The 17,108-nt window shown below is 32.5% G+C and overlaps 3 protein-coding genes across 7 annotated transcripts; 2 read left to right on the forward strand and 1 right to left on the reverse strand.

Annotated features, from left to right (window-relative positions):
* The first annotated feature begins 281 nt into the window (after positions 1-281).
* LOC122400364 (28S ribosomal protein S17, mitochondrial) lies at positions 282-4,154 on the forward strand. Of its 2 annotated transcripts, XM_043401793.1 has the most exons (5): positions 282-298; positions 3,355-3,445; positions 3,515-3,631; positions 3,748-3,824; positions 3,934-4,154. In XM_043401793.1, the coding sequence occupies exons 1-5, from the start codon at positions 282-284 to the stop codon at positions 4,109-4,111; spliced, it is 480 nt and encodes a 159-aa protein (XP_043257728.1). In that variant the 3' UTR covers positions 4,112-4,154. The 2 variants fall into 2 exon arrangements, with proteins under 2 accessions (XP_043257728.1, XP_043257727.1); XM_043401792.1 differs by lacking the exon at positions 282-298 and having other exon boundaries at positions 3,276-3,445.
* A 387-nt stretch (positions 4,155-4,541) lies between these two features.
* Positions 4,542-9,201, reverse strand: LOC122400340 (RNA polymerase II subunit A C-terminal domain phosphatase). 3 transcript variants are annotated; one of them, XM_043401747.1, is made up of 7 exons: positions 8,578-9,201; positions 8,037-8,340; positions 7,734-7,978; positions 6,554-7,319; positions 6,315-6,482; positions 5,918-6,197; positions 4,542-4,940 (listed from the first exon to the last, which is right to left on the reverse strand). In XM_043401747.1, exons 1-7 carry the CDS (start codon positions 8,802-8,804, stop codon positions 4,663-4,665), a joined length of 2,268 nt encoding a protein of 755 aa, XP_043257682.1. In that variant the 5' UTR covers positions 8,805-9,201; the 3' UTR covers positions 4,542-4,662. The 3 variants fall into 3 exon arrangements, with proteins under 3 accessions (XP_043257682.1, XP_043257683.1, XP_043257684.1); XM_043401748.1 differs by having other exon boundaries at positions 8,037-8,266; positions 8,578-8,800; XM_043401749.1 differs by having other exon boundaries at positions 8,037-8,348; positions 8,578-8,715.
* Positions 9,202-9,460: 259 nt separating this feature from the next.
* On the forward strand, positions 9,461-15,963 carry LOC122400326 (trafficking protein particle complex subunit 10). 2 transcript variants are annotated; one of them, XM_043401721.1, is made up of 12 exons: positions 9,461-9,798; positions 10,543-10,760; positions 11,736-11,929; positions 12,011-12,206; positions 12,292-12,403; positions 12,483-12,670; positions 12,755-12,973; positions 13,063-13,826; positions 13,932-14,598; positions 14,682-15,128; positions 15,356-15,677; positions 15,820-15,963. In XM_043401721.1, the coding sequence occupies exons 1-12, from the start codon at positions 9,720-9,722 to the stop codon at positions 15,942-15,944; spliced, it is 3,531 nt and encodes a 1,176-aa protein (XP_043257656.1). In that variant the 5' UTR covers positions 9,461-9,719; the 3' UTR covers positions 15,945-15,963. The 2 variants fall into 2 exon arrangements, with proteins under 2 accessions (XP_043257656.1, XP_043257657.1); XM_043401722.1 differs by lacking the exon at positions 15,820-15,963 and having other exon boundaries at positions 15,369-15,579.
* The last annotated feature ends 1,145 nt before the right edge of the window (positions 15,964-17,108 follow it).

The following is a 17,108-nucleotide window of genomic DNA, read 5'->3' on the forward strand; positions in this document are numbered from 1 at the left end:
CGAAGACAAGTTTCCGGTCGATGCTATACATATACGGGCCGCGCGCATCAAGCTAACATAGTCGGCCTTTCAGAAATCAATGCACCGCAATAACCGAACGATGCACTTTGTTTGCTTCGTTGCATTGAGTCCCCGCATCAAAAAGCTATTACATACAATGAAAATAGATTTCAAAGGCCGGCGACCATGTTCATGAGGGAGACAGGAAGAGAAGGGACAGTCCGAAGAGGGGAAGATCGGAAAGAGACAGCAGTTCATGCATGGACAAAGCTATCGGCCAGATGAACCGGAAGGGAGTGTAATGTCCCGTGACATTTTGTTTCACGTGCGTCAACACCATTAAATCCCATGGTGATCACGAACATTCCGTAAAATCTTTGCGTTTTACTAATGTCTCTCTTGAAACGACGCGTAATGGTTTAAAACGCTGACCGTGAGAAAGTCACCATATTCTATTACATAACTTTTGAATCTTTTATGTCTCTATGCGAATACATTTGCATTGTATGCACCAAAATTAAAAATGTTATTACCTTAAAGTACTTATCGAATACTGCTTAACAATAACTGTAATATAAATGGAAAGATTACGTGAATCATCCTATAGATGCCAGAAAGATAATTATAGAAAGTGATCGGAAAGTTAACGAACTGTTGAACTTTTAATAAGTAACAAAACTTTAAAGCGTGGAAGAGTATAAAGAATGGCCTTTGCTACCCTCGATGATTAATTCGCAATAGAGCGGAGATCCTGAACTTTGAAAGTGGGGCGTCAAAGACCCCTGCTACCCTCTTCGCAACCATAAATCAGGGACCGATTACATGTGTAAATATACTGCTCCTCATCCTTTGTAACAGCTGCCCTTTCCGAAAATACCTCTTACGATCTGCTAAAACAAAAATACGTATGTACGTTAACGGATGTAAGTTCAAAACGATACTGTTTGATTACCAATAGATTTCAATGTTTCTAAACAGTATAATTATTTTTAAACTTACTTTGAAACAAATATGTAGTACCTGTATTTTACACGTACAAATTATTTAATGACAGAGAAGCAATTATTTCAAATTTTCACGGTACCAATAAAGATGTCGCATTTTCTCTGATAGGTAGCGTGTATGAGTGCACGCCTAATGCTTGCCGCCATCTATACAGATGGCGGTGCACGGGCAGAATGAGTTTAATTTATGCATTTTGTTCGTACACGTAGCGTGCAATGTTGCAACCAATGGGATCGTGGAAGGCGCACGATCATATTTATATGTAAATGCAGATACGTACACATGGAAAAAACGAGAATTGATGAGGCAGAGGGTCGAATCAAAACTTGCATCCTGATTACACACAACGTACCTTTAAGTATGCACGCGAGCTGATAACATTGTTAATTTCATTATAAATATTCACCGACAAATCGTACTTAAATTATTTTACCGTATACATAAAGCGCGAACGTGTTTTCTTTTAACGGTCGTGCCTGTCACTGCCGAATTCTGTACAATGATTTTCGTTTGCTCGAATGAATCAGGCTCCTATTGCCCTCTGTTGTGCTGTGCACGACGAACTGTTGGTTCGAAAAAAGGCAGACTTATAGGACCAAGTTGCATTGTTGCAGAAGTAGTAGCTCAACTGAGTCGTGTAGTTGTTCCGATTTTTTTCGCCCACGATGGAATTTCCTGGTTGACTGACGGCTTGGTCGCTGTCGATTCACCGGGCGATCACCCGTGAATTCCCCTGCTCCTTTGCATTCCGCAATAACAACGCGAGTCGCAGATGCCAAAGGCAAATATGTATGTGCCTACGAACACGTATACACGCGTAATACACGGGACAGAAAGAACGAATAAGGAATAAAAGTAATACCTACATTTCGAAATATCCGGTCTTTGATTCAAGCACCCTACCTCGTCACAGTCTCTTTCTGCTACGTTTATCTTTCGCTCGTTTATCTCTCGTAAATCCGTCCGCGATATCCATTGATATTTCTCCTAACCAATTGTCCATAGCCTACAGCAACAATCTGATTGCAAATGTTGAAGGGAAGGAGGTTGCCTCTTATCGGCTGTACCACCTTTTTTTCTGTCTCGCCAGGATTTCCCTTTCATCCGTATAATCTTTCCTGCTGTGATCTTGACGAGTGCGTTTCCCTTTTCCTATCGCATCGTGACAAAAGATGACACGAATTTTCTTTGAGATGGCCGTTGGGATGAATAATCCGCGTGACAGACTCACGAATACACTTGTATCTATAAAAAATTGATATACATATGTACGATGCATCCCCATTTTATTCAGCTTGCAGTATACTCAGTTGGCTTATACAAAATGCACAAATAAGTGTCTGAGAAAAATATAGAATCCAATTTAAAAAAATAAACGTCACCGTGACAAAGCTTTTCAAGGTCAACGCAAGATCAAATATCGATCATCACGATATGTTCCTCTTAATATGGTAAACGTCGATAAAAATTCATTGTTTGATCAGCTTTCACACGTATACATCCTGTATTTTTAAACAAATTCTAAACCAACAATATGATGTAAACCCTCTTCCATGCTAATTTTACAACATCATATTTCAGTTTCGACAAAACCCTGATATTAACCTCAAAATGTAACCCATGTAGCATAGAAAGACCCAATATAAGTGTATATACATATGTACATATATTTAAGAAGTTGTTAAATAAATAATATGACAAAATGAAATATAATGTATTTCTTATATATTTCTTTACTAATTCTTGCTATTTGTTTAGACTATATTCGATACCTGCGATGTTATTAATTAAGGAAGCGCGTAATTGAGTGCCCCATTATCGAAAACTAGAGTTACGCTGTTAGTAGTTGAAGATTAATTATTATTAAAGCCTCTTGGTCCCCCGAGTATTTTCTGATGCTGAAGCTGATGATAGCGAATCCGTCTAGTACTTATGATATACAATATAAGTAAGTAAACGCTTAATATTTTGTAAATATAAGATACTTATAAATATATGCAATACTTCTATAAATATATAATACTTTATAAGAGATCGATCAGAAAAATAGAAAAATTGCTTTTTCCAAGAACTTAAAAATGTTAGAGTATTGAGCTTTATCCCAGTAGTAACGTATGCTTATAATAATTATTTTATGAAATATAATTTAATGAATCATTATAAATATTAACAAACCATTTAAATATGACACTTGCCATTATTGTCATTGCCATATAATTTTGTAAATTGTTTAGTCGTCTATACGGATACCAATCGAAACTATTGATACACAGCTGGGTATACCTACACGCATATACGAATACATGTAGTGGAAATGGGAACGAAAAAGCTAACAAAACCTACCCTTAGATATTTATTAGGAGTATGTGTACCTTCTACTAAACATAATGCTGCTAAAATACGTGTGCAACAACCAGATTTCGATGAACATATTCTAATGGTATGTAAATTTGAATGATTCTTACGTGAACATGTATTTGAGGTTATGTGATCTTTTATTGTATTACAGTATTTCCACAAATATGATTTTGTGTATGCTCATGATCCTGAGAAACGTTGCAAAACTGGTGATACAGTTTTAATACAAAATTTACCAAATCAATTAACTCGCCTTATTACTCACAAGGTATACTTTGTATATCAAAGTACTTAGATAATAACAGAATCTTAGAATAGTACTTAGGTAGTATCAGTATAAAATGTTGAATTAATTTTTATGTTTTTATTCAATTGTGTTTGTAGGTTGTTGATATCGTTTTTCCACTAGGTGATATTACAGATCCTATAACAGGTAAAAAAGTTGCTGCAGGAAAATATAGGTATATACAATTTTTATTTAATGTAAATAATAATATAAACATTTCAGTTATTTTGTGATATAATTTCTCCGAAAACCACAAAACTAATTCTATATTTATATAATATTAGGGATGATATAGAAGAAGATTCGAAATTATATGGACCATTAGACTCTAGATTTAAATATGATGAATCATCACCTAGAGGAGTTACAGAAGGCAAACGAGATTTCACAGACAAAAATACTTATGTAAAATACAATGAAGATCCAAATGATACTGACCCATATGCTATATATCCAAAATAATTTATATGCATTAAACTTCTCAATAACTAATAAAGATCATGTATAAGAGAAATAAACAATATAATTTATTTTTGAACTTCTTAATACAGTTTAATATTAGTATAAAAATTTATTTTAAACACTCGCATAGAACAAATGTCGCGTATGAATTTGAAACGACAAAGTTTAATAAAAGAAGTCGTGTAAGTATTTTTTGTTTAACTATTTATAATTGTTAATGTATAAATCAAAACTCATGGAAAGAGTAATAAGGGGAACAATATTAAAATAATAATTTATTAAACATACCATATTAATCCTATATACCGTTTTTGTGCATATATATTTTAAAATCAATTAAATACAAAACACTTTGTATCTTTTTTTGTGAAAGTTGTACATTATTATTTTATACTCAAAGTAAAGTTATATTAAGCTATTCGACCCAAAATTCTACAAATATGTTAACTTTTAAATATTATCAGTAATTATTATTAAAAATGATCAATTTGAAATTTACAAGTAATGTGATGACTTAATTAGTTTATAAAAACAAGAAAAGAACTTTATAATCATTCAGAAAGAAATTCTCTTTCGAGCGCTGCTCCCATTGCATTCCATTCTCTATCATCTTCGTTGTCCATTATTTCAAGATCTTCGACTGAATCTTGCGAATTATCACCTAGATCTAAATCATCAGGTAAGTCTTCTCCTCTTCTAAAACGTGTTACAGGATCGTCATCGTCTTCATCATCATCCAAACTGTCTTCCCTTCCACTTGAATCATCATCTTCGGAACTTTCGTTAGAAAGTTTTTTCTTCTTTCTTCTTGGTTCATTTACATTATATCCTATTTCGCAATTAAATAATAATTACATTGAATTGCTTTTGTGACTCGCTTTATCAACCAATAAAACTTTAGAATATTTTTAACTCCTAAATTCTAGTCCTTTCTAAAATCCGATCTCTAACTATTCTCAAGCTGGGGACACACGAGCATTAAAACAACGTGCGTTGCGACGGTTATAACGTCCGTTGTAGAAATACAGTAGTGCCCACATAAGTGACCACGCTCGGGACCGGTTGCGGTCATTTATGTGGGCATGGTTACTTTTCAGAATTCAACAGAGATAAGGAAAGAGGATAAGTGCGAGTGTATCGATAACGACCGGCGTCAAGTTACGCTCGACACGTTAGATGTTCGAAGCCGCTTGGCTTTTAAGAATTGGTGGGGATAACCGCGGTCATTTAAGCGGGCAAAAATTCAATCACTTATGTGGGCACTACTGTACATTGTCTTGCAATTGAAAACAACAACGACAAACAAGACCGGCGTTCATATGTCTGTCTTAGTTGTTTTCAATTTTTTAGACAAGGAAAAACCCCCCGGCTTAGATACTACACGCTACGAACGTGTATTGCTTTCAACGTCCATCGCAACGTGCGTTGATTTTTCATCGACGTATTTATGTTAGAACGCACGTTGGAATACGTTGACGCATGTTTTCCATTGTATACCGAGAAATACAGTAGGCAACACGTGCGTCGACTTGCCATAATGTTCGTGTGCCCCCAGCCTTGGCCCTCCGTCAGGCGCGCTCTTTATAGTAAAACGCACGCCTTTTTTCGTACTCCGTACACGCGGCGTTGACATTGTGAAATTTTAACTTTTGGCTCAAATATATAGAAAAACCTCCAAACGAGGAATAGAAAAAAGTCCGAAGTCGAGCCGATCACAGGGGGAACAGGTCTGTACACGAGCGCGCCTGCCGGAGGGTTAAGTAAACATTTCACTCATATAAAATATAATTTATATATTATACATACGTTCACAATTCGCGGAATCTTCAGAATCAGAATCCCTATTGCGAACTTTATTATCACATTCGTCGGTACTATCTACATCCTCTGTATAAAAAACAGGTGCATCCATTTCTTGATCATCCATATCTTCTTCAACTTCTTTATCCATAATTTCTATTTCTTCTGGTGTAAATGACATTAGAGGGTTAATACTATCAGCGAAACTATGTTCTGCCCTCTTTTCTTGGTCCTCAACGTGTTCTGGACTACTACAGTGAGGAGGTGGTATTCTTGAAGCACGAGCCTGAAAATGTATAATTCTTTATTGAAATTAGGAGCGATTATCAATCAGATTTATCATTTCACTTTATGTTCACAATCATTACATTACGTTCGTAGTACCTATGAAAATTTAGTATACCTTTATAGTAAGTGGAAATAATCGTTCATCAACATGTTCCCAACGTTCTGCGCAAGTCCAGAGCCAATCTGGATTTACGATTTTTATATTTTCATTTTTCTTGGCTGTATTAGCCTTAGCTGTACCAGGTCTAATAGCTACTAAATGAGTAGTTTTATCAGATAAATCCTGAAACATAATGATTTATAATAATAAACAAAATCAAGATATAATAGTATGAAAAAAAGTTAATACACTACTTGTGACACTTCTGCTCCAAATGCTCTGGCAACTTTATATGCTCGACTTTGATGAAGTTTCTGATGAGTAGGTATTAATCCACTAAAAGTTAAATGTACTCCTTTTAATACTCGTGCTCGCACTCGCGGAATAACGTCCCTCAATGATTTGCGCCTCGTTTCTTGTTCTGTATTAGCATAAAATTCCGTATGAATTCTTCGAAGAATATCTTCTAAATATAATAAATAATCATCGTCATCTTCATCTAAAACATTATTTTCATTGAATTTTGTATCCTCTTTTTTAATATCTTGTGTTGGCTTTGCTGATAGTATACTTTCTTTTTCCTCCAATATTTTGTTACTGTTGTTTTCATTGCTAGAGTTAGGATTTTGAGTAGTATTATTCATGGTGTCATCTTTGGTATTTTTATCATTCTTTTCTTCAGATTTGGATAGAGTGTTGTCTTCAATCGTTTCCGGAATCACTTTTTCAAGACTGTTATCTGTTAAAACTCCTTCACTCAATAATTCAGATGCACCATTTTTATTTGTTTCACATTCATTATTGTCTGTACAAGGTTCATTCATATTTTGTACTTCAGATAAAATTGATCCATCACTTTGCGCTATGTCATTTTTCTCAAGCCCTGGTGGTGCATGTATATCACCAGTATGACGAAAAAAGTGATAAGGTTTTACTTGAACCAAATTCCCACATCCCTGCCATACATCCTCTCTGTCATCTATAATGCATACCAGATCATCTCCACAGGGAAACAAAGCCCTACAATTTTTAGATATCTTGTATATTTGTATACATATATATCTATACTGCATATATAGAAACATTTAACATAATTAAATATAAACATATATATTATTCTATAGCAGAACTATGCAAAAGCTCTTAAATAAATGAATCAAATGAAATACAGTAGTGCCCACATAAGTGACCACGCTCGGGACCGGTCGCGATCATTTATGTGGGCATGGTTACTTCTCAGAATTCAACGGAGATAAAGAAAGAGGATTAAGCATATATATAGATGAAAACCATATATACAATGTATCGATAACGACCGGCGTCAAGTTACGCTCGACACGCTCGATGTTCGAAGCGACTTGGCTTCCAAAAGAATTGGTAGGGATAACCGCGGACATTTAAGTGGGCACTACTGTAACTCTTTTAAAATCATACTTGAGATTAGCTGTTTTTGATGCAGGATCAAAACATTCATCCCTAGAAAGTATTCTATGAGAAAATAAAATTCCATCTTTGTCCAATAATGCAGCTACAGTATGTGCATAATTTCTTGCTCCAAATGTACATATATGTAATTCATATAAACGACTCATTTCAGAGAGAAAGTGTCGTGTATTAGGCCTCAAACGGGTATGATACCATGGGGAATTTGGTCCATAAAGTTGATAATGATAAACATCCTGCGAAAGGTACATTAATAATAGTAATTGAATAATTCACTACACGTGTGTATTGTACCTTCATATTAGGAGGAATATTATCATTTGTTGTATGAACTATCGTTTGATCAAGATCAACAAGTAATGCTAACTTGCGATCATTTAAAAGGCGTTTTTCATCCTCTTTCCCAATTTTTTCAGCCAATTCTGGACATACTTTTAATTCCGGTACACTATGTACCATTGGTACACTAGCTTGTGATATTTTTGTACTTTCGCTCTCTTTGCCAATTCCTTCAACCCTTAAATCTACACCACATTCAGCACATAAATCCTTCATTACAGTAGGATGTCGACATCCTTCTAATGTCATTATCAATTGCCTGAAATACTAATCACTTATGCAAATTTTGAAACAAATTAAAAATGTATGAAAACTGATATACATTACGGTAATTTTATTAAAGTGCATAATTTTTATTGATGTTTTTAGCTCTTAGCAAGAAATTATGAATTCAATTTTTATTCATACTAAATACATGAGATTTTTAAATCGAAAATTCACATCACGCTTTTAAATTAATAAAGCTTGCAAACATAAGGTTAAGAAGAGTGTGTACCCAGGCTGAATAATATCTCCTTCTTTTGCCAAAAGTTTTGAGACACGACCAAATCGTGTGGCTCGATACTTTTTCTCAGGACCCTTGCCATCTTCTGTTCCAGGAGTAATATTTTGATATAAAAACAATATTCTGCCCGCTGATACCATTGTATTCATCCGAACCCTCCATTTTAATATTTTCCCTGGCTGTCCACCAAATGGAAATGTGATCTCTATTGTGCCCATAATTCTTTGATAGCGAACATTCAGATGTTAAAATATTATCTGCTATTGAAAAAAATTAATTTATCGAACGTTGAACCTTTAACGTTTTTGCGCGGGAGATAATATAAACACACTGAAGTTCAATTTTTCTTCACCGACGAACACACACACATATGCGAGTGAGCTCATCCCACATACGCCAAGCCACATGCGTACACTTCCCTTTTATGTATGAAACGTATAGTTTTATTTATATCAATTCCAGATTTTACAAGATTTGAAAACGTTATCCATATTTTATGTAACTGGTGTAGAAAAGCGATACGTAACGTTCAATTAAGATATACCCTCAAACGTTTTAATCACTCATTTAACATCATATTAGATATATTTTTAAAGCAGAAATTCTTCACCTTAGAGAAATATATTTGCCAAGTATTTCTAAAATTCTATAAATATATAACAATGATATACCTTAGAAAATTACAAAATTTGTTAAGTATATGATCGTATAACATATATTTAGATATAATATTTAGTAAAAACTTCCCTAGAATATATATAGCATTAAAGTCACCAAGATAGTTACATACGTCACCATACGTCTATCATACACATGTTGAATGATACGAGGTATCGAGATTTTTGTAAGAATCGATATTACACGACATGTTAAACGAAGATTCCAAATCCAACCTCAATGGAATCTATCCAAAAGATGGAAATAAAATGTTGGATCTGTTAGATTATGTTGAATTTCTATCAACTTGTGATAAATGAAATTATTATTCTTGATTTAATTCAGAGGAAACGTTGGAACAGTAAACATTTCCTTTTAAAATCAATGAAAACGTAATTTTTGTATCAACTGGCAAAAGTGACGTAAAGTTGTAATGATTGAAAGCAAGTTCGCGAAGCAACTGCCAATTTTTAGAAATGAATTGCAATGGGGGGTTGTCTTTGGGTGGTGAACGCAAGACAAATATCTTTATGGATAATAAACCAATTATCACATGTAAGTTTGTTAATGAAAATTTTAATTTATTTAACCTCTTTTCAGTGATGACATTATTGCTAAGCACTATTATTAACGCCCTCAACTGTCAATCTTCATGACATTTCTTTTCTCTTTATAGACGAATTGAAATTATTTAAGATAAAGTTTTATTCGTTTAAAACTTTATAGTATATAATAATAAAGTCTTTCAAAATTAAAATTCCTTTAATAATCGGCATTAATTTATAGTGAACATATGTTATTTTAAATAGGTTAATATTTCTTTTATTCAAAACATTGTACCCCTTATTTAGATCAATTTCATTTGTATTTCAATCTTGAATTAATTACATTATATTCTGTATAATGTCTCTATGCATTATTCTTTATTATTATTTTGCATTACCATTTCATTTAATATATTGGGTGCTTTTAATTATGTATAAATAAAATGTAATAAATAAATCAACTCTGAATATTCTAAATAGTATTTCACATATAATTTAACAGTGGTTTATAGGTATTACTTTATTTATTTATATAAATTTAAAGTAAAAAATTATTAGTGTTGTACAAATGTCATGTTGGCTCCTCACAAAAATTAATGTGTCATATATATGAAGCATGGTAGCAAATATCTTAACACTTATATTAATTAACTGTAATTACATACATTCATTAATATATATAAATCAAATTTAGAAATAAGAGTAGTTTGTATGTATTTTATTTCACCATAATATATTGATCTATTTCAAATAGATGCAGGAGATGAAAAATTATTTTCTACGATGGAAAATGGTTTGTTGCAAGCCATACCTGCAGATACAGCAGAATGGCGTAGGTCATTCAGTAGACCTATGAAGCAAGTCAAACTTGGGGCAACTTTTGTGCCATTTTCCAAGGATATTCTTCCAACCGAGGAGGATCGACATCTGATAAAACAACCAATATTTCATATTTATTGGAGCGAATGTTCTGTAAGTACGTTAACATTATAATTTTTAATGTTATATATTAAAATATATTATATTTCATGTTTTAAAAAACAACTATTTCGATCAAACAAAAAGTAATATTTAAAAACTTAATAATATAAAGTATTTAGATACTTTCTTTTAGACATTCGATAGTATAATTGAAGATTTTACATTTATACAGGGTGTTACCGGACGAGTGTTACCATCGAGCAGGGGTTGATTCTACATACGAAAATAAGTCGGAAAAAGGAATAAAATATTTTCATTTGAAGCTTCGTTTACGAGAAAATCGAGTTTTAAAATTGTTTACAACCCATTGTTATATTTGTTGTCTTCTGTAATGCTTACATTCTTTCTTCAGCCGTACAATTACCGGCTACACTCATTGTTAGTTTAGTCTCGCTACAGCAATCTTGAATATGTTGACGCGGTGAAAGCGTTTGGAGCTTTTAATGGAGCTGCAATGGCAGGAGCTAAGTATTACAGGCAACGATTTCCGAATCGTCGTCATTCAGACAAAAGGGTGATACGGAAAACAGAGCATAGATTTACAAATTTGTCTAATTCTCGGAGTACTACCCTAACATTGGTTTCTTTATTTTATATTATAACAATTGCCTGTAGTGTATACATCGAAAACAGTAAATAGTAATAGCAGTCCCGTTACAAGCTCCTAACGCTTTTACCGTGTCAACATATTCAAGATTGCTGTAGCGAAACTAAACTAACAATGAGTGTAGTCGGTAATCGTACGGCTGAAGAAAGAATGTAAACATTATAGAAAACAACATATATGAACGAATATGACCGCGAACTGGAAACAACTTTCAAACTCGATCTTCTCGTAAACGAAGTTTCAAATGAAAATATTTTATTTCTTTTCTTCGACTTATTTTCGCACGTAGAATCAACCCCTGCCCGATGGTACCACTCGTCTGGTAACACCCTGTGTTATCATACATATTGTGATTGCAGGATGTAGATACTTATAAAGCCAATGTCAAAGACGATATAGATAGTTGGTTGAAAACGTTAATGCAATACCAAATCCAAGATTGGATGATTGTTATAGTAGAAACTTACGATATAAAGAAAACTAATAAATTATTACCTAGAACAACCGTTCTAGACAAAATTCGTAGTGATTTCGCTTCTAAGAATGGTGACAGGTGATGTAACAATCAATTAATGAATGTTCGATAAATATTTTATTACGAATTATTTTTGTTATTATGTTTTTTGTCAAACAGATGTTTTTCTGTAATAAATTCAGTAAAATCAGAAATACGCTCAGCTGAATCATGGAGAGGTTTAGTTAATCGCATACGTCACTTAATGCTTGTTGCATATGATAAAACACTATCTTCTTTTGAAGATATTATTAGAGAACAGAGAGAAAATCGAAATCACCCAAACTGGAATTTTTGTCATTATTTTTTATTGCAGGTAAAATAATAGAATTAGTTTAAACTATATTATTGTACGAAACATTAAAAGTATATTAGATTTTAATCAGAGTTCACATTTTTAGGAAGAACTTGCATTCGTTTTGCAAATGTTAGGTTTGTATGATGAAGCATTAGTGCAGTATGATGAGTTAGATGCTCTCTTTACACAGTTTGTGCTTAATTCTAATGTGGGAGGTAGGATATATTTGTCTTTTTAATTATTTGTTTCTCTTCTTAAAATTGTGGTATTAATAACTGAACAAAATTTTTATAGATACTCCAATTTGGTTAAATTTGTTTCAAACTCCACTAAATAATTGGAAAGGTGTTAACTTAAGTAATGGTACAAATCATCATTTAAGACATCTTTTGGCCGAGTGTAAAGCATCGTTATTAGATCTTAGAAGTTATTTATTCAGTAGACAGTGTGCCATGTTATTAGCACTTAACAAACCATGGGAGGTATTACTGATTTTTTGATTCGTGAAATTTGCTAATTATGAATAATTTCATTTCGAATATAAACATAAATGAATTGTATGTTAGGTTGCACAAAGGTGTTTGTCATTTGTTCATAATACGTTAAGCGAATTACGCATCTTAGAAGTTCAACGACCTGAAGGATCTATTGAATGTTGGTCTTTTCTTTGTGCATTGGAGGTATTGCAAGCTTGTCAATTATCGTCTTATAATATTGATAATAATCAACAACTAGATCTTTGCTCTCTACATACAGCCAGTCTTTGGGCTCTTGCCAGAGATAAAGTAAGTTGCTAAATGCAGCATTAAGATTTGTGTAAATTGTATAAATAAATACTACTTCGTGTATTATATGTAATTGTCATTTATTTTAGTTAGGAGATTTAGGAAAATTATGTGGTCTAATGCCTGGGAATGAACCTTCTAGCGAGCAGTTACACACTGTTGTTTATCTTATTGCTGGTATGGGAGATTCTGAACCACAGATACAAGGAAAATTAACACCCACTGATAAATTGAAAGAAGCTCTTTCTTCAAAGGAAGCTTTCAAAAAACAATATCTCGAGCATGCAGAATTAGCTATGGGTACTTATAAACATGTAGGTCGAATTCGATCAGCCAGATTAATAGGAAAAGAACTAGCACAATTTTATAGCGAACTCGGAGAAAATCAGAAAGCCGTAGCATTTTTATCGGACGCTTTAAAAACTTACACGGATGAAGGTTGGAACCATTTGGCTGCACAAACTCAACTAGAACTTGCACAGTGTTATAAAAGAATGGATGATATTGAGAAATATACAAAAGTTTGCGCAGCAATTTCCAGTTTGAACGTATTACACATTACTGTCCGTAATTCATATTATGAAGAAATGTTTGGATATATGAAAATGATCTCATCGCCTCAACCGTTACTCATAGAACTTGGATGTGCTTTTGTAATACTCAGTATGGAACTTAAAGTGATGGATAAAGTCGTACAAGATTGCGTGGTTAATATTGAGATCAGTATACAATCTTTATTTCCGAGAGAAGTAAAATGTACTAAAGCATCTATATCTGTTGAAGAAATTCAGAAACCTCTAGTACCTAATAAAAAGAAGGGTTTAAAATTACCAGCTGAACCTGCAATCCCGTTGTACGTAATAAGTATAATATAAATAATAGAGGTGTGCGGAATCCCGAAAAAAATGTGTTTAAATATTTTGTGAACGTTACAGTTTTAATAAATCATTATTTTCAGGTTGTCAAAATGTACTTTGGAAGATATGAAGCCATTTGATCCAAGTTTACTTCAGTTACAGGTATATTCGTATTTAGTATACAAAGAAGATAAAAGTCTTGGATCTGCTAGTGTCGTACATAGAAATACTAAACCTGTTATAAGACGTTCTGACAGTACAAAACACAGGAAACCATCTGTAAATGCAAAAGGTGATTTTAGTAAAGCGTTATCGTGTGATGAATTTATAGTAAAACCAGGCGTAAATACGTTTACATTGGTTAGACGCGTGGACCAACCTGGTTTTTACATAGTTGGTCAATTGTCGTTGGTTATTGAAGAAAGATTGGAATTTCTGTCGCCTGTTTTAAATCCTCGGCTATGTTATGAAGTAGCTAAGACCCAACCAACAATTTCTGTGAAATGTGGGAGAGATTTATTGGCAGGCCTTATCCAAGACATAGAATTAGTTATTATGAGTGGGAGTATAAAAATAACAAAAGAAATGAAACTTAAGTTACGTACGTCTAGAGGATTAGTAGTGCAAGTTAATAATTCACAAGAAATAATGTCTAAAGAACTAGAAATACCTTTGCCAGTTTGTGAACCATTTCAAACAATATGTTTACAATTAAGAGTTCTAGCTGACCTACCACCAAAGAAAGATACTTTATCAATGGAACATAAGGTACTTATTCTTTTTCATATATTTTATTGAATGTATAGATAAAAATATTTTTAAAATACTTATAACTATTAATATTTTTTCAGTTGAATATACAATGTCCATGGGGTGCCGAAGAAAGCATACTTTTGCATTTTGGTCCACCACTCATGTCAAATATGAAACTTCACACAGCAAAACGAAGAAAATTTCTTCAAATAGTTGTAACAGGATTAACAAGTCAACTTCTGCAACTGACTGAGCCAGAATTAACAACAGTAACATCGATAGATGTTAATTTTAAAAGTTTAAATCCAATTGCGGGACAGAGATTAATAATAGGTAATGGAATAAATGTGTCGTTTATGTGGGAACTTGAAATTGGGAAGGATGAAAAATCTATGATGCCCATAAAGACTGATTTTCGCGTAAAATACATCCCCGTTAACGATACTCAAGAACTAAGTGATGATCCTTTGCATATACATAATTTGCAAAGAATGGAAAAGGCATCCAGTGTTTATAGATGCAATTTCGATATCACAGATTATGTGGTAAGAGTATAAATTATTTCTATTCTTGCCTTTTCTATTTAATTGACATAAACTAGTGAAATGTATTTTAATAGTTTACGAGATTTATGTAGTTTATGTATTGAGCTTTATTATTAGTTTGTTATGAAATATAAAATGAAAATGATTTTATAAATGCATTTATGGAGTTTACTTTACGTAAAAGTATTTTAAAAAGACAAGTTTCTATTTATAATATCATTTTCCAGACTTTGTTTACAGTGTCCTCAAAAGTTGAACCAGCTGGGAATGGAGGTGAATTTTGTCGTGCTAGTAGCATGTGCCATCTTTATCTCACAGTAACACGTATGTTACCCAGTCCTAATCCAAATCCTCCGCCTCAATTAATGTACGAAGTTCTTGCTGATCAAGCCATGTGGGCTGTATGCGGCCGTACTGCTGGCCTTGTGTCGTTGGAAGTCTCAGAAAAACAAAGCGTCACATTGGACGTGATGCCATTAACCAGTGGTTATTTACCCCTTCCTGTTGTTAGATTGTCCCGATATATTCCAGCATCGGAGTCAAAGAGTGGTAAGTACATTGATATTTGTTATATTTGTTTGTATTTTGTTTCTTACTAAAAAAAAGCTATCCTTTTTGAAAGACGAATGACACTTGTTTTGTGTTTTTATGTTTATATTTGCATTAATAATGTTTGTTAATTTGTTTTAAGACATTCGTAAAACTGAAATAGGTTCTAATCCAAGATTAGAACCATTCAGTCCTGGACAAGTCTATAATGCTAGTAAAGCGCAGCAAGTTCACGTTCTACCCGCATCACCTTCAGAAGCAAATTAAATGCAAACGCATTGATATTAAAAGCGTATAGTACATCGATGGCATTATGAAATATATGTCTATATTATTTGTTATATTTCTATGATACCGATTAATATTATAATTTTGTATTCATTTTTCAACTATTGCTATACTGGTTTGTTCATGTTTTTATATTCTTTAATCGAAATTTGAAATTTGGACAAGTAGATTCTATATATATTGCTTGGAGTTATATGTTTGTATAATGCTTGTCAAAAAATCGAATTTCAATCTCATCATTGTTTATTTCCACCAGTAATAGTTAATTAATAGTTTAAGTTTTGCCATTAGAAGCAAAGTAAATATATGACAATATGTGAACAGTAAGTAAAATTAAGAGACTTCTATAATTAAAATGAAAACATATATTTGAAGAAATACTGTTACAACATAATGCTTTGTCCTGTGAAATAATGTGATTTATATTCTAATGAACTCATCGAACAATATTCATTTGTTGATATTGTTATATAGTCCACATCTGAAATCTAACTAATATTTTTTTTTTTGTCCAGTTTAATTGGAAGATATGTAAAAATTGTTTCCTTTTTATTTAAAATTACGTACTTATAATTTTTACATTATGTACATATAATAGTATAGATACTTCAAATTGTTTCCTATCTTCCAAATATTTAATTGTTATATAATTTATTCTGTGCGAAGTTTATGAAATAATTTCTAATAATTTCAGTTGATTTGTAGACTCTTACAGAATGTTTGTCAATTTAGTACTAAAGTCATCAAATATTAAATTTTTCCTTGCTGCATGTAATTCTGTAAAATTTGTACAAATGTCTGTCAACAACATACTCATAATATAAAATAAGAAATTAAAATTACATAGTTTACATGCAAATATTATGAGAAATAACTAACATCTATCTCACGGATAAAGATGTGTTCTGTAATAATTATTTGTGTAAAATGTAAGCACATGTAAAAAGAACAAGATAAATGTTATCTTCGTTACATTTATTTCTTAGTCTTTATTATTCTAATTATGAATATAGCGTAAAGTATCGCTGCGTTGCCATGTTAACTAGTACATCATTTTTCAATTAATTGGAATATTTTCACCAACCATGTAAATAAGATAAATATTATAATACTCAGTACTCAATATTTCTATATTGGAAAAGT

This window comes from Colletes gigas, unplaced genomic scaffold, assembly GCF_013123115.1.
Source record: "Colletes gigas isolate AHSC1104 unplaced genomic scaffold, ASM1312311v1 Colletes_gigas_Sc00017, whole genome shotgun sequence".
NCBI classification, from domain to species: Eukaryota; Metazoa; Arthropoda; class Insecta; order Hymenoptera; family Colletidae; genus Colletes; species Colletes gigas.

Bases quoted from the DNA above. Each gene is read 5' to 3' on its own strand.
- LOC122400364 (XM_043401792.1), top strand. From the start codon at position 3,320: ATGGGAACGAAAAAGCTAACAAAACCTACCCTTAGATATTTATTAGGA. The intron at 3,446-3,514 runs GTATGTAAATTT...ATTGTATTACAG, and splicing joins TCGATGAACATATTCTAATG to TATTTCCACAAATATGATTT. The intron at 3,825-3,933 runs GTATATACAATT...ATATAATATTAG, and splicing joins GTTGCTGCAGGAAAATATAG to GGATGATATAGAAGAAGATT.
- LOC122400340 (XM_043401747.1), bottom strand. From the start codon at position 8,804: ATGGGCACAATAGAGATCACATTTCCATTTGGTGGACAGCCAGGGAAA. The intron at 7,320-7,733 runs GTATGATTTTAA...TAAAAATTGTAG, and splicing joins TCAAAAACAGCTAATCTCAA to GGCTTTGTTTCCCTGTGGAG. The intron at 6,198-6,314 runs GTATACTAAATT...ATACATTTTCAG, and splicing joins TATTTCCACTTACTATAAAG to GCTCGTGCTTCAAGAATACC.
- LOC122400326 (XM_043401721.1), top strand. From the start codon at position 9,720: ATGAATTGCAATGGGGGGTTGTCTTTGGGTGGTGAACGCAAGACAAAT. The intron at 12,404-12,482 runs GTAGGATATATT...AAATTTTTATAG, and splicing joins GCTTAATTCTAATGTGGGAG to ATACTCCAATTTGGTTAAAT. The intron at 12,974-13,062 runs GTAAGTTGCTAA...CATTTATTTTAG, and splicing joins GGGCTCTTGCCAGAGATAAA to TTAGGAGATTTAGGAAAATT.